The 14,317-nt window shown below is 39.4% G+C and overlaps 1 protein-coding gene across 1 annotated transcript in view; it reads right to left on the bottom strand.

The window, feature by feature from the left end:
- GABRA4 (gamma-aminobutyric acid (GABA) A receptor, alpha 4) overlaps positions 1 to 12,144 on the bottom strand; it is a 65,080-nt gene extending 52,936 nt beyond the window's left edge. Inside the window, exon 1 of the mRNA XM_010006144.1 lies at positions 11,819 to 12,144. Coding sequence (XP_010004446.1) covers positions 11,819 to 12,144 — 326 coding nt within the window. The remainder of the gene's footprint in view (positions 1 to 11,818) is intronic.
- Between the last annotated feature and the right edge of the window lie 2,173 nt (positions 12,145 to 14,317).

The raw sequence follows: 14,317 nt of genomic DNA, 5'->3' as shown, positions 1-14,317 counted from the left end.
GAGGGGGCTGCCTTCCGGGCAAGAGCAGGCGCTGTAAAATCGCCGGGCATGTCGCAGTCGCTGGGGAAAGTTGTTTGCGTTGCTGAGATAACATTTGCGTGCCTGGACTGGGGCTCCGGACGTGCTCCCTGCTCGATCAGAACACCTGCCGCAGGTGTGAGGTTCTGGGCGCTGCTTGCGCTGGTTTGCCCTTGGCGCAGTCAGCAGCTGTCTCTAGAAATGTGGGAGTTTTCTTGAGCTGTAGCAGTAGATGGTTATTTTTCTATGTTAAATTATGAAAGAGTTAGACGCTTGACTTTTCAAGCTAGTGGCATTGAGTAAAAGGTGCAAAAAGAGAGTGGAGCTTCTAGAAAATACTCTCCTGCAGAAGGAGAATAAACTGAGCATTGCAGATCAAGTACATAAGGACACTGCCTACCTAGCTATCAAAATCAGAAGTTTCCTAGCTAGCTACAGGTGTGAAAACATGCTGCGTTTGGTTTCAGCTCAGCTGCTGGAAGGAATGCTTGTAGATGCACAGGCTTAAAGAGCAAACAGTGTGTCTCTAGTGCTTGCCTCGTTGGACAGGCCTTTTCCAGGAGAAAATGAAAAATCAGAAGTTTGAACATTCTGCAAAATTATGTTAGTTTGTATGGACTAAGGGCGTTTTGCTTTTGCTCTCTTAGGTTTGTTCTTGTGAAATCTAAGATGCTTTCTTTCTATGCGGGAACATCTCTTTAGTTAAAAGAAACTAGAAACATTTGCATCTTGATCAGCACTTTATTTCTGTAATAAAAAGGTGATAAATGCCTATCCAAGAGTGCGGATTTTCTCCTTGGAGTGTTAGTTAATAATTGTAATTAAAATTATCTCTTCAGATACTCTTTTAATTTTTATATTTAGTTTTTTCTGTTGCTTGTTATATATACACAGTTCCTGTTTGTATGTATGTGTTATATTTGCTTACGAATATGCTTGGCAGAATGGGGAGGAAAGGAGATTTGTCACATTTTGTGTAGCTTACCAGGCTCTGCAGAGTGCTGATACCACACAAAGACAATAAACATTCTGTAATTCTGGAGTTTCAGCTCCAGAATTCCTGTTGCTGTACTGTACTTTCAGGGAGCAACTGTGGCTAGGGACGGTGGTAGGTGAGGCTGAGAAGAAAGAACATAGACCTTATCAAAGTAGTCAAAGACCAAATCTACTCCAAAATCTTTCTACCATCCTGTAACGAGATTACTACTTCTACAAAGTGATACACTGCACTCTGGGGAAGCCAAACATGGCAAACACCGTCACAGAAATACCTGCTTTGAAAGGTCAGAACTTACCTTGTATAGTCTCAACACCTGAAATGCTGTTAATTGGGAGAAGAGTGGATGTGACTGTTTCCAATGGCATGGGGCATTATTTGCATTGCACCAGCTCACAGCCTTTCTACTTAGCTTTGATGGATCCAACATGCCACTTCATCCTCCATTCCAATGCTTGCACCACCCCTGGGAAACTGTAATTTGAACTTTCTGGTTTTTACTTAAGGAAAGTTACATGCTGGATGGTTTCTTTGACTAATTTTCAAGTGGTAGGAGGGCAGCTCAACAAAGACTGGCTCAAAAAGTAAGAATGTTTTCATTTTGTAAAATGCCGTATCTCTCTCAGTGGAGGGAACCAGCTATTCCCACATGACCAATAGCCTATTCCTTGAGGGAAAAGATGGAAAAAGTGGTTTCCATTCTCAACCAATCTGCGAGGCGCTTTCCTATATCCCAGGTACTTACTAGTACATACCTATGTCTAGAGTGTTCTTTTTTGCAAGGTCATTACTGCTAGAGACTGTTATGTAGTCTTTTGGTCCCTAATCAATAATTTCATCCAGCATTGCAGAGATGAGTGGATTGATATCTCAGCTTAAGAAAAATGTTGCTACTTAGTAAACTAATGCTTTATTTCTAGTACTTATCTGAGTGAGAATCACAGCCTTGAAATACTTAATCTTGCAGAAAATTGTGACATTCGGCTTCTCTCCTTTCCTTTTAAACTACTGTCTTTCAGATTTTGTTTTTCTGTGTTTAGTGAGAGCTACCATTCTGTAGCTTCAGGGCCAGAAATATTTACCAGAAGATGCTAGTTTATAGCTTCTGTTGTCTATAGGGCAGTTTTGTTGCTGAAGAAAACTGGTAACATGAGAAAAGAAAGGAACACCGTAATTGTCTGGATTTCCTCCTGGCAGGAGAGTCTGGTTGGACTCCACCAGAGCTCTGTTCAGTCAGCCTTACCCTAGCAGTATGGGAGGGAGTTGTCACAGCCCTTGGCTCTCCTCAAGCACTGAAACCTTATTTCCAGAGTAAACAGGGCCAGCTATTCCAAATCCTTCCAAACCCAGTAGGGTTGAATTTTCTATTCCAGCATCAGTGATTAAATAAGAGTAAAGATTTATTTTACATATATATATATAGGTGTATCACTTTGGTGCACTAGCTGAGAGTTTGTCATGGACATAGGCTGACTGCCAAGTCCACGGGCTGATTTGTATATCCAAATAAATCCAGTCCTTGGGTAAAAAGTTGTAATAATAGAATAACAGAATTGTTAAGGTTGGAAGGGACCTTAAAGATAATATAGTACCAACCTCCCTGCTATGAGCAGGGACCACTACCACTAGACCACATTGCATATAGACAACTGAACTGTTGTGAATTCTGTGTACAATGTAAGTAATAACTGTCTGCTCAAGCAGCTTGTCTAGTTGTAGCAGCTTCTTCAAATATACTGAACTATTTTTAAATACTTTACTCAATTAATTAAGATTTGCATAGCCTCAAAGTAAACCTTTCTGTTACTTCCCTTAACTATTCAGTCCTCATCTGTTCAGCTCTTTAAACAGCATTGCTTTATAGCTGCTTGGTAGTTCAGTAATACTGACAGTGAGCTGTCATATCAACTTTTACAGAAGGATTAATTGAAGGACTCATTCTCATGACTCTCACATTTGGCATCAGATATGTTGTCATATATTGACTTTTCCATGTAATAAGCTGAAGAGCTTGTTATATCAGACAAGCAGAATAGAATCTAAAAGTCTAATGACCGTTGCCTAGTGGTAACTGTGCTTTCTCCCTAATATACCGTGAGGTAAGTTTCAATCTGTTTCCATCAGATTTTCACATCCTTGCTACATGTTTAAAGTTCTGAAAACAAGTGCACATCATAAAGAACCTTTTATAGAACAGCTAAGAGACACCAAAAAGAAAGAAAAAAAAAAAACAACAAAACAAAACACAACATTATTTTGTATTGGGGAACGCTGTTCCTGACCTGCTATACTGATTTTACACTGATGGTGAAAATTTGTTGTGTGTTACAGCAGATTGAGGGGCTTGTGTCCCAGCAAAAAAATGGGTGAAGAAAACATGGAAAGAATGTTTCATTATCCTTTTAACAGAAGTGTTCTTCTAATCCCTATGATTATACTTAAGAAATTAGATGTAGAGGCAGCCATGACCCTCTTGTGCATCTTTGACTCTATGGTTTATGCTGGATGACGAACAAAGTCATGTGATTGGGGCACAGGGCAGACCTGCATGTCATGTTTGATCCCTCATTTTGTCATGACTGCAGATTGTCGTTGGTTTGGAGAATTGTGTCTCACAGTAATTACAGCTCCATTGCTCCTGTTGTCAGACATCCTTTCCTGCTACACTTATTTCTTAAACACTACTTGTTTTAGGGCTGCTCCCAGGCCTACTGCTGAAATACTATCTTATATTAGAAGTTGAATCAAAGAGAAATGCATTTTCTGATGTACTAGAAGTTTACAGATACGTTATTTCAGAGGCTTATTAAACAGTTTGCTGTCCGAAGGCTTAACTGTGTAAGTTCATAGCATCCTACTGTGTTCAGTTTGGGTACTGAACAGTTTTTCCAGTGTGAGAAAATTAAAACCAAACTTGTGCTCTTCACCCACATGATCTCTAGAAAGAATCTTCTTGATCTTTGGAATGTCTCTTTCTGGGATACTTAATGGATTTTCTTTTTGAACTTCCACCGAGTTGTTTCCTGCGTAACAGTGGTTTTATGTCTTTTGGGATCTACTGTTTATCACCAGTCTAACTGCTCAATTTCCTTCAAAAAATGGCATAAATCAAGAGACTGTGTTCCAGAACCAAGCCAAATGAATAAGCAATTTTTGTCTGAGTAAATATCACTCTGCAGGTTGAAACAGAGGATTAGTTTTGTTCAGTTGTGTCAACAGCAGTAAAGAAGGACATCTGCATCCAGAGCTGCATGAACAAGAGCACAGCCAGCTAAGCACGGGTTGAGGTAACTAATTGTCTCTACTTAGGACTCACTAGACCACAGCTAGGTATTGCATCCAGTTTTCAGCTCCCCTCCCACCCAATACAAGAAAGATGTTAAGCAGAAGCAAGGTCAGTGCAGAGCCACCAAGCTGATGATGGCTGGAGCACTTGCACTGTGAGAACAGGCTCTGGGTCCAGGGTTTGTTCAGCCTGGAAGGAGTTTGCTTCAGAGACAGATTCCCAGGACCTGTAAAAATGTTAGGGAGAACACAGAACTAGGCTCTTATAGGGCAGCATGGTGGGAGATACTATAAAGGTTAAAGGAAACAAAAGAAGTTCAGTCTGGATATAAGGAAGAGTGTTTTTTACTCTTTGAGATCAGTACAGGAGAGAAGTAGGATGCTCAGAGAGATTGCAGTCTCCATCCTTGATGATCTCAGAAGAGCTGACTGAATCAAGCTGTGAGCAAACTGCTCTGACTTCATAGCTGAATTTTTCTATTTTATAAAAGAATTGCTTAACACATTGAGGATTCAGAACTCCCCTTAGCATTAATAAACACTTACCAGTAGTCAGCTGTCCGTACTTTCAAGAGAGTCACACAGGATGATCTTGACAAAATACATACACACAGAAGTTTTCAAGTTTCCTATGAATCCAAGGCAAGGATATAGCCACCTCCAGGGCTTAGAAGAACAGAAGGCTTCCCCTTTAGGGCTGGTGCTAGCCTCGGTGGCTGTGGCATCTTACACTAATAGGTGTTTAGTCAAAAGAAGCTAAGTCTGTGGGTTTATACAGTCAGGCTGGGTAGGGTTAGAACCAAAGCACTGACAGTTTTCCCATTAATCCTGGCAGGCCAGTACACTGATAGTTTTAGGACTGGTAGAGAGAGACTTGGGTGTATGGGTGATTTTTGCAGGCTGGGGGAGGTATAAGCTGTGTTTATAGATGTAACTAGAGTTTCATATGTCAACTTGTTCTTTCTCCCTGTCTGGCTTAAGTATCTTGAGAATTTAGCATGGTGGCTGGTGTGAATCTGAGTGTAGGAAACAAACTCTACACTGGGGAACCAAATCGGCAGTATGAATCCCACCTTAACACCTCTTTGCGTCACAGCAGCAAAGTCTCATTTTTTGCAATTGTAAGTAGTTTCTGGAGAACTAAAAAGTCAGACTTAGCTCAGCCAGTGAGGCAACAAAAGTAAGCAGGGTAATAACAACTGCAATAAATGCAGATCCTTGGTGTATATATATTTGCCTGAAGATGCTCGTACAAATTAAACTGATTTTTAAGGAAGACATAAAACTCAATAATTATTAATGAATATTTGCTTAGTTGTAGTGCAGAAGAAGAAAGGATAAGTACTTTGCTGTTATATACCAGCTCTCTTGAAGAACAATGAAGGACATAAAAAAAGCACTTGAAATGAATATTAATAATAATATTCAGCAGCTGACTTTATTTTTTTCCAGTAAGTCTGGAAAAACTAATCAAGTAGTAGTACATAAAGGTCAGATCATGTCATCATTGGCTATTCCAAGGAGGAGTGATTATGTTAAAGAGTGAAACATAGAATTAATGTAGAAACAGGCAGTTTGAGGTTAAATGACTGGGTCACTGTTATTGGATGTTGGGTTATTTTTCATTTGACTATATGAATAAGCAATTCTTCAACAAAATTAACAAGCAAGCAAAGAGGATAAAGCAGTAACTTACATGTTTTGTGCACTCGCATCAGATAACACAGCTGTGCTGTGACTGCTGGAAACTTCCATCTTGTGGTCTGTTACTGTGTCCAAACCCCACAGCTCAGTGGCACAAACCTTGTGAAATACCCAGATTCACAAATGATTCTTTAATAATGGAACAGAACAATTCATACAAAAGACCCATTCCTCAAAAATAACCACTTTCTAAACGGAATAAAATTAATCCATAAAATTTAAAGTTCTTCCAGAAACCTGCAAGGTGTGTGAGGCGGGGTGTTTGTGTGTGTGTAAGACAGGGCAGGAGCGTAATTAAAAGCTTATGCTTTCATTTTCCTCAATTGCATTGCCTTTTTACTTCTGATTCTGGAGAGTATCAGAATCTTCCAAACTAAGCATTTCTGTTCATAAGGAGATGTAAGGATGATACGTTTCAAGTGTCTGCAAAATTTAGTGGGTTTTGTTGGTTGTTTTTTTTTTAAATCAGCTTTACATTGTCCTTTATTGCCTAAAAGGTATTCCTTAGCTTCTCCAGCCTACTTTTATAAATTCTCTGCCAACTGCAGTTCAATACAGACTTAGAGCTGAAGATGTGAAACCAATTTAAAAGACACTAAGGTAACTTCTAGAAAGCTGCATTATCATACTGACATCCACCCTATAGCAAGATTGACTTGTAAGGCTTTAAATGCTCATGATAAAGTGTGTCATTTCAAAGCAAAGACTAATGATTTCAGACTGCCAAACTTAATTAAAGGTTGGAATAAATGTTCTCCATTAAAATTCATCAATCCATTTGGCTGAGATGGAAGAATTTCAGTCATATCTTTTTTTAATTGCGTATAGAAAGAATGAAGAGATAGCAAAGTTAGAACTGTTAAAACAGATACACAGTGTCTAAATATTATTCAAGATCTTAATCATATTAAAAGAGTAGTGTAATTAATTCACCAGCATATTTATAACCTGGAGAGATGCTTAAGTGTAGCTGAAGCAATGTGAGTAGCAATCAGCTGCAAGTAGATATCCTTGTGTATCTCAGGAACTTCTAGGCAGTACTAATTTCCACAAAGCACTGAGGATTCTGGTCCCATCCAAGGAGACTAGATGCTGGTAGTCCAGTGGGTTTTAGTATGCTCATGCATAAAACTTCTCATACCAGTAAAATTAGCTTTACCAGCTCAGCAGTTTATTCAGCAGTTTGCAGGAGCAGTCCAACTCTCCAGTTTACATCAGTTTTAAACCTTTGTTTCCGTGTGACATTACTTATGAGAGAATAACCAAGCCTGGAATGATGACCTTCCACCCCACCATGTGTTTTTCCATTATTATGATTTATTCTTTCTTTAACCAGTTGTTTTGTAAACCATTCACTGGTCAAAACAATACACTGGTTCAGGAGTGAAATGGTTGAGGTTCAGAGACTCCATATATATGTTCACAGTCAGTGCAGCTTTGTCACTGGTTTCCTATGAAGGAAACAAAACATGGGATTAATAGCCACTTGTAAATTCTGAGTTTATTCTATCCACTGTGCCAGGATAAACTAGGGAAAATAAATAGAAGCTTCAAATCATCAATAACATGCTGGGAATCAAATCTGCAATGACAGACTTCACAGCTTGTTAAATGCTCTGTGGATTCCTAAACTAATAGGGAGCAAATACAGTGTCATTGTGGTGTCAATTGGAAATGAATCCTGAATATAGATTTTTTTTCAGTTCCCACTGTCAGGAGAAGTGAGTTTGTTTTTCAGAAGCAAACTGGGGGTATGAATTTCTGAGATTTTAAGAAATATTTATGTTCAAGGTTAACACATTATTTCCTTTTAATTATTGCTAGAAGAAGCTCAAAGTAAGCACAAAGCAGCTGATGAGAATGACTAGCATATTTCAAGAAAATGCAAAGGAAAACATAAAGTAGTATCTGTTTAACTCTGAGCAGTCATCCTGACTCTTCTCACCAGTATGACATGGTCTATCAGAAGAATATTTGGGGAAATTTTTGCACTGGATAAATTCAATGAGCCAATTTTAAATAAGAAGTGAAAAATTCTGCCACCTTCTGGAGTATCTCATCCCAGTGGGCATTTCATCATGCCAATACTGAAAATGTACCATAACACAGATCTTTCACTGATCCACTGCAGAACCCTGTAGTCCTAAATGCGGTTTATGTTTTTCTGTCCTTTAGGTAGCACCAGGGAAATGCCACTGCCAGAGACAAAATAGAGAAATGTGGCCTGTGTTCAACAACTGTCCTCTGGGTTTAATCTCAGTCTTTCACTGGAACAGGGATGCTTTGTAAGTAATACTGCTGTAGCTCTTAGAAGAGGAATAGACAAGAGGAGAAATAAATAGCATGAATCGCGATTGTTCTCATTAATAACGTGACACTGCACTGTCACTGCTGGTCTCTGGGCATTTTGCAGTGTGACATGGATACAATATTGTTGCTCTGCCTTCTATGAAACACCTTGAATATTATTTGTTTTTATTTAATTTTACTGCCTTCAGAGTATCTGTAAAGACTCCAGTCAAAGAACAGACATTAAATACATACAGAAAATTAATTTTAAGGGGCATTAATATTAATTCTACAGCTCATCATTAAGATTGAGTACAGCACCTGTAAAGAGCAGCAGAACAGCCAGCAGTGTCTTCTGTGTCAGGTTTTTGTCTTTTACATCTGCAGAAGCCAGAAGCAATTAAAATGATAGGTCAACTCCTGAACTGCTTTATTCTCTCAGAGGGTTACACAGAACAAAGGGCCATTCAGGAACACTGCTTATTGAGTTGTCCAATTTAAAAGTTGTTTTTCTTTCTCAAAAGGAAAGGGAATTTTCTTTTTTTTTTAAATTGGTTTACAAGTCACTCCTCTTGAGGTAATACTCCTGCTTATACCTACCCTCCCCTGCAGCAGGATAGCTATTAAACTAATACCTTCTTGTAAATGTACACTTTAATTTTGGGGGTTTTTTTAATCTGTTTACAGGTGATTCAGACGTATTATTCAGGAAAGTTTATTCCATGGGTTTATTGCAGGACCTGCTGGTTTCAATGACTTTTGCATAGCTTGTATTTGGTAATCCAGGCCACACTGGTGCTCCAGATCATAGAGAACTGAGTGCAAGAGGAGTTGCTGAGGGCAACCTGTTGTTCCAGGGAACATCAGCACCTGGCTGCAGGAGAGGACTGCTGCCTCAGCAGGGACCCTGCTGATCTCACTGCTACTCTGCAGTGCCCATCAGGTCAAGCTGCTGTCATGACAGATGACTATTTCTTCTCATGATATTTAAAACCAGAATGCTGTGGTTTAGATCAGTCTCTATAGGACTACACAGAATCTCTTACAGTGCAGTCGACATTTCATATTTTTCGGGTTTGCTGTATTTCTGAGGATGTTTATGGGGCTAGAAGGGAACTTAACTAAAGCGGATAGATCTACATTCCTTAGTTGTTGAGGGTGATAGAGAGTTCAGCACAGTATTGTGGAAAGGGCTTTAAAAATACTGAGCTGTGTCCTTTAAACATTATTAATCCAGTAAACTCATTAGCATGCATCATCTTGCACTAGTCCAAGGAAATGGAAAGTCAGTATTTCACATGCCTTCCAGAAACTATCAGGTTACAGAAGTCATCACCATAACACACTGCAATTTTCAATGAGCCTGGAGCAGGAAACTGGACAAACTTTAGGCAATAGAACCCAATGTGGAACCAATACAATTTGGTTAAAATAATTAGCTAATATGTAGCTATATCCATGTGATCTTGAGTCATCTTTTATGGAAATTCTGTAGAAGAAAAACAGATATATCAAATCTAGGTAGGGACAAAGTTATTCCCGTTTATTAGCTCTTCTGCCTCTGAATATTGGCTCCAAATGGCTCTTGTGGAGTACATGGAGCATAGAGGTGCTTGGCCTACATTGAAATCAGTGAGGATGCGTCAGTAATTAATTAAACTAACCTTACTCATGCAGATTATACTTTCCTTCAGTAACTGCATTTTCTTCAAAAACACTACCTGTAACATGTGTAAAGACAAACTGAACTGTCCTAAATACACACAAACATTGAGGTAAAACTTTTCAAAATGCTTAGTTTCTCTGCTAAAGCTTCTGAGAAGATCTCAATAGCAAAATGCAAACAAATGAAAATGAGCAAGTGAGAAAAAACAAGAAGCCTGTTATCTGAGGAATATGTTCTCTGTACTTTCAGAGTCTTGGCTTGCAGACAACTTGGTTTTCATTGTAGCTTTTTTAGTTTTCATGCTGCTATATTCATCCATCCTAACCTGACGTTTAAATGTTGGTATAAGAAGCTATCAGTCTTTTTGACAGTAATCTGAGATCTCAGATAGCCTAGACTGAGCCATCTCCAGTAGAAACAATATGAATGTGAACAACTACCTGTGCATCTTTTTTTTTTATTATTCACACTCACAACTACTTTATGAGAATGACATACAAGCTTTAAAAGTCAGAAGTGAGACTCTCATCTGTGCTCTGTAGGCACATATGATGAACTACCTTTTCTTTTGTATGTATACTTGTCTTTAAATTAAGAAAACAGACTAGGTCCCCAACAGGAGCTTTGAATTTTGTGCTGAAATTGAGGAAGCATGTGAGTGTTCATGCTTCTTTCAGCTATTGTAACTGTTCTGCCACTGCAGATTCCAAAGGAAATGCAGCAATTTGGCTGGCTTGGGACAGGCTATAAAGTGTTTTGGTGGCCAGTGCAGAAGCCTTAGATTTCATTTTGTGTTCAGCAGTTTTCAGGAGATCTATGCCTACAGCAGTTACATTTTGTTGCATTATAGAAGGAAAAACAGTCTCAGGGAAGAGATTGTAGATGGAACCAAAGGGTCAATTTCTGTTTCTTAAGAAGATTTTTATTCTTTTTCTGCATGACTGTGTATGCTCAGCGGTTATGCTGGCCCTCAGTTCTTCTGTTACAATTCTTACCTTACGGGGATACAGGGATATTGTGAGGATTGAATCACAGAATCATAGGATCATATAATGTATTGGGTTGGAAAGGACCTATAAAGGTCATATAGTTTAACCCACCTAAAATAAGCAGGGATTTCTATTTCTTTGTTTATGTGGGACAGTGTCTTCATTCTTGGAGTTCAACTTGTGCTTTCAAATGATGCTAGGTTTTTACTAAGTACAGTTTTGCAGGTTTTACTTGGAAGAGCTTTCTTTGGTTTCACAGTTTTGGAATCTACTGGCTATATTCAGGATTCTGAGGTGTGTTTTTTCTAGAATAAACTTTTAACTGGCTTAGGCATTTTTGGAGATACTTCAAAGGTGTTTTCTTTGTATTCTTGTTCCTTGCTCAGTTTTCCTTTGGAGATAATCCATGCCACTGTGCTGAGACAGGCTGTCTTCATCTCTCAGCTCTTCCTCTCTGGTGTGTCCACCCGAAGCTCTTGCTCAGACAGCTTTTCCTCTGTTTGATGGGAAAGAGGCTCTTCAAGTCTGTGACAGAAAGTTCGTATCTTTTCTTTCTAGGCAGGTTCAGGTTTTGGAGTTTCTGCTACTTGTTCAACATGCAATGAAGAGTATTTGATGTGAAGAGGAAGCAGATACGTAAGTCTGAGGAATTTGCCACGTTGTCCTCTGCATTATTTGATACCACTTTGTTTCACACTGCAGAAGAGGTGGCAGAGAAATGTTAATTGGTGGTACAGAGAGCACAGGGATTTTCCTTGACAGAGGAAGACTACCAGAAACATCTTCAAATTTTTGTGTAACTTTCCAAGAGGAATTTTCACTTTGCTGTTAGTCAAGGTTGCTGACTGGCTCTCTGGACTCTGATAATACCTCCATCCAGGATAATGAGGCTTGGCTTCTGAAGGCTGAAATGGTGGTCGCAAAGGAATATCTTGCTGTTCAGGCTCCCCAGGTTTCATCGCACTGGCACTCAAGCTCTCTTTTGGAGGTTCAGTAGTATGAACAGACTTGGTTGATCTATCTGCCTGTTCCTTTAAAATGGCTCTTCTATTTTCCAAAAACCATCTAGGTAATGTTCCAAGAGCCTCTGAGTTTTTAGATTTTTCTGTCCTTTTCTGCTTCTGCTCTATTGGAAAAGGAATGAGCACTATCTCCAAGTCTGATGAATTCACTGGTAGATTCTGATCCTTCTGCATCACAAGATGGAACACAAAATTCTGAGTGGGCCGCTTCAGCTGATGAGAATCTTAAAAGTTGTTAAAGTTCACCAGCATTGCTTTCCTGCGGCTCTGGAGATGTAATTTGAGTTTCATTACTGGATAGCACATTTGACTCTGCTCCATTCTGTGAAGATTCACAGGTTTCTCCTGTAAGATACTCTAGCAGGACATCAGTATTTCAAGGAGGTTTCTCATAGATTTCCTTTCTCCTTTCACGATGTTCTTGACTCTCTCCTCAGCACTGTCCATGGCATGCATTGTATGAGTGTTCATTTGGGTAGTGGGCAGACTTCTGCACACTCAGGTGGAAAGAAAAGGCATACAGCCTACAGCTAAAAAAATAACATATCCTCTGTGCCCAGTAATTTCAACACAGCATCATGGCTTATGACCCAGCTGGTCTGTTTCTACATCTGTACAACAGTATTCTTGCAGTACTGACATGAATTTATTTCTTACTTACCTAGTGAGAAATCCCAAGACAGCACAAGATGTTGTGTGGTAGTTACATTTTCTTCAGTGGGACTGCTGAGTGACATATTGTGATATATCAAGAGGCAACTGTGAATTTAACTTGAGTCAGCACAGTAGACTTTGCCCAGTACAGTAGGCTTCCTGATGAACATAGTGTGAATGTAAGAATAAAGGGAAGTTTATGAATACCTCACAGCATCATGCGTCTTCTGTCAGCATTAGTTTTCAAAACACACACGACTTTGGGCTGGCTAGGGAAAACTGTGTGTATTCATTATTTATTTAGCTTACATAGTCACTTTAATATTTATGAACATACTGTTTCCAGAATGGATTAACAGGAAAAGACAATAATGATACTCATTTGTCAGAAGAATCAGACATGTCAAAATACAAAACTTACTTTTTCTTACTATTTACTCTGTTACGCCACTAAATGTCTATTTCTTGTGGGTAACAGAGCCAGGTAAGCAACACAAGTGACTATTTTGTAAATAGGCTATTTGATCTCACTAAATTTCAGATAATTTATTGCCCAGGTTTTGGAACATGACAACATGGAACAGCAGAGGGCTCTGTTGCTCATTAAAGAGGTGGGCAGATATTCATACGTATCCATGTTTGTACTGCGTTTTGCAAGAAATTGCAAGGGTGGTAGTTGGAGTGGAAGAACCAACAGACTGACACAAATTCTGGTTTATGTCTCATATTTACCAGAGCAGTTAGTGTGAGCAGGAATTCACTTCTGTGGAAAATATTTTTTTTTCTTAGGTATTTGTGGAGGAGTTTTAGTGCACCCTAACAAACCGTAGCCTTCATGCAAAGTATTCAGCGTGTAAATGAAAAAGGCTTCTCAGACCTGCTGTTCCCATTTCTAGAATGGACATGTACTTCACTGGGTTCTCTATCAGTGCCACACTCAGTGTGCTCTTTAAAATAAAAAAATTGTCCATAGCAACTCTGTGTTGCAGTTTCAGCCCTTTGGTGTTTTAAGTAAGTTATGTCTTACGCTGAGAGCAACACTTAAAGCCAGTAATCCCTGGAGGGGCACAAGGGAGATATTCAGCTTTAGTTGCTAGGTAGATGAGCAGGTCAAGCACTTAAATTCCAAATATTGCTAGTGATGTGCTGTAAGGAGACCTGAGGATGGTAGCACTGAGTATCTTTAGATGCTATCAGTCTACACACCAGGAAAGGTAATGCAGGTTGCTTAAAGTGCCAAAGAGGAAGCTTTCTTGCCCTCTTCTAAATACCTTGGCTGAAGGATCATCCTCTCTGATTACTGCTATCATACAAAGTAAATGCAGGTATTTCTCCAAGGTTAGGAAGATAATGTTGGGTGGTATGAACAGCTTCACAATTTATTTACTTTTTTTTTCTGGCTTGATAATCTACTCCTTAAATTCAAAACAAGGAGCACTTTCCCCCCCAACAATCCTTAGTGAACAGAGAGGGGTCAGTATTCCCTTCCACTTCCTGCCATACTCTATAAGAGCCAGGAGAACTCGAAGTTCAGCCCTTTTCCTGTGACATACTTCCTTGCTGCTGGTGATGCTCAGAGGTTTTTCAATTCACCACGTGCTGTCCAGAATCCAACTCTGCTGGGTGTTGTGAGGAGCTGTGGACCCCTCTCCTGAGGCAGCCTTGCCCAAGGGAATCCCACCAACCCATTCCT

Source organism: Chaetura pelagica, unplaced genomic scaffold, assembly GCF_000747805.2.
Source record: "Chaetura pelagica isolate M959 unplaced genomic scaffold, ChaPel_1.0 scaffold189, whole genome shotgun sequence".
Taxonomy (NCBI): domain Eukaryota; kingdom Metazoa; phylum Chordata; class Aves; order Apodiformes; family Apodidae; genus Chaetura; species Chaetura pelagica.
Note: the sequence above shows the minus strand (reverse complement) of the source record. Positions and strands in the feature narration are given on the sequence as shown.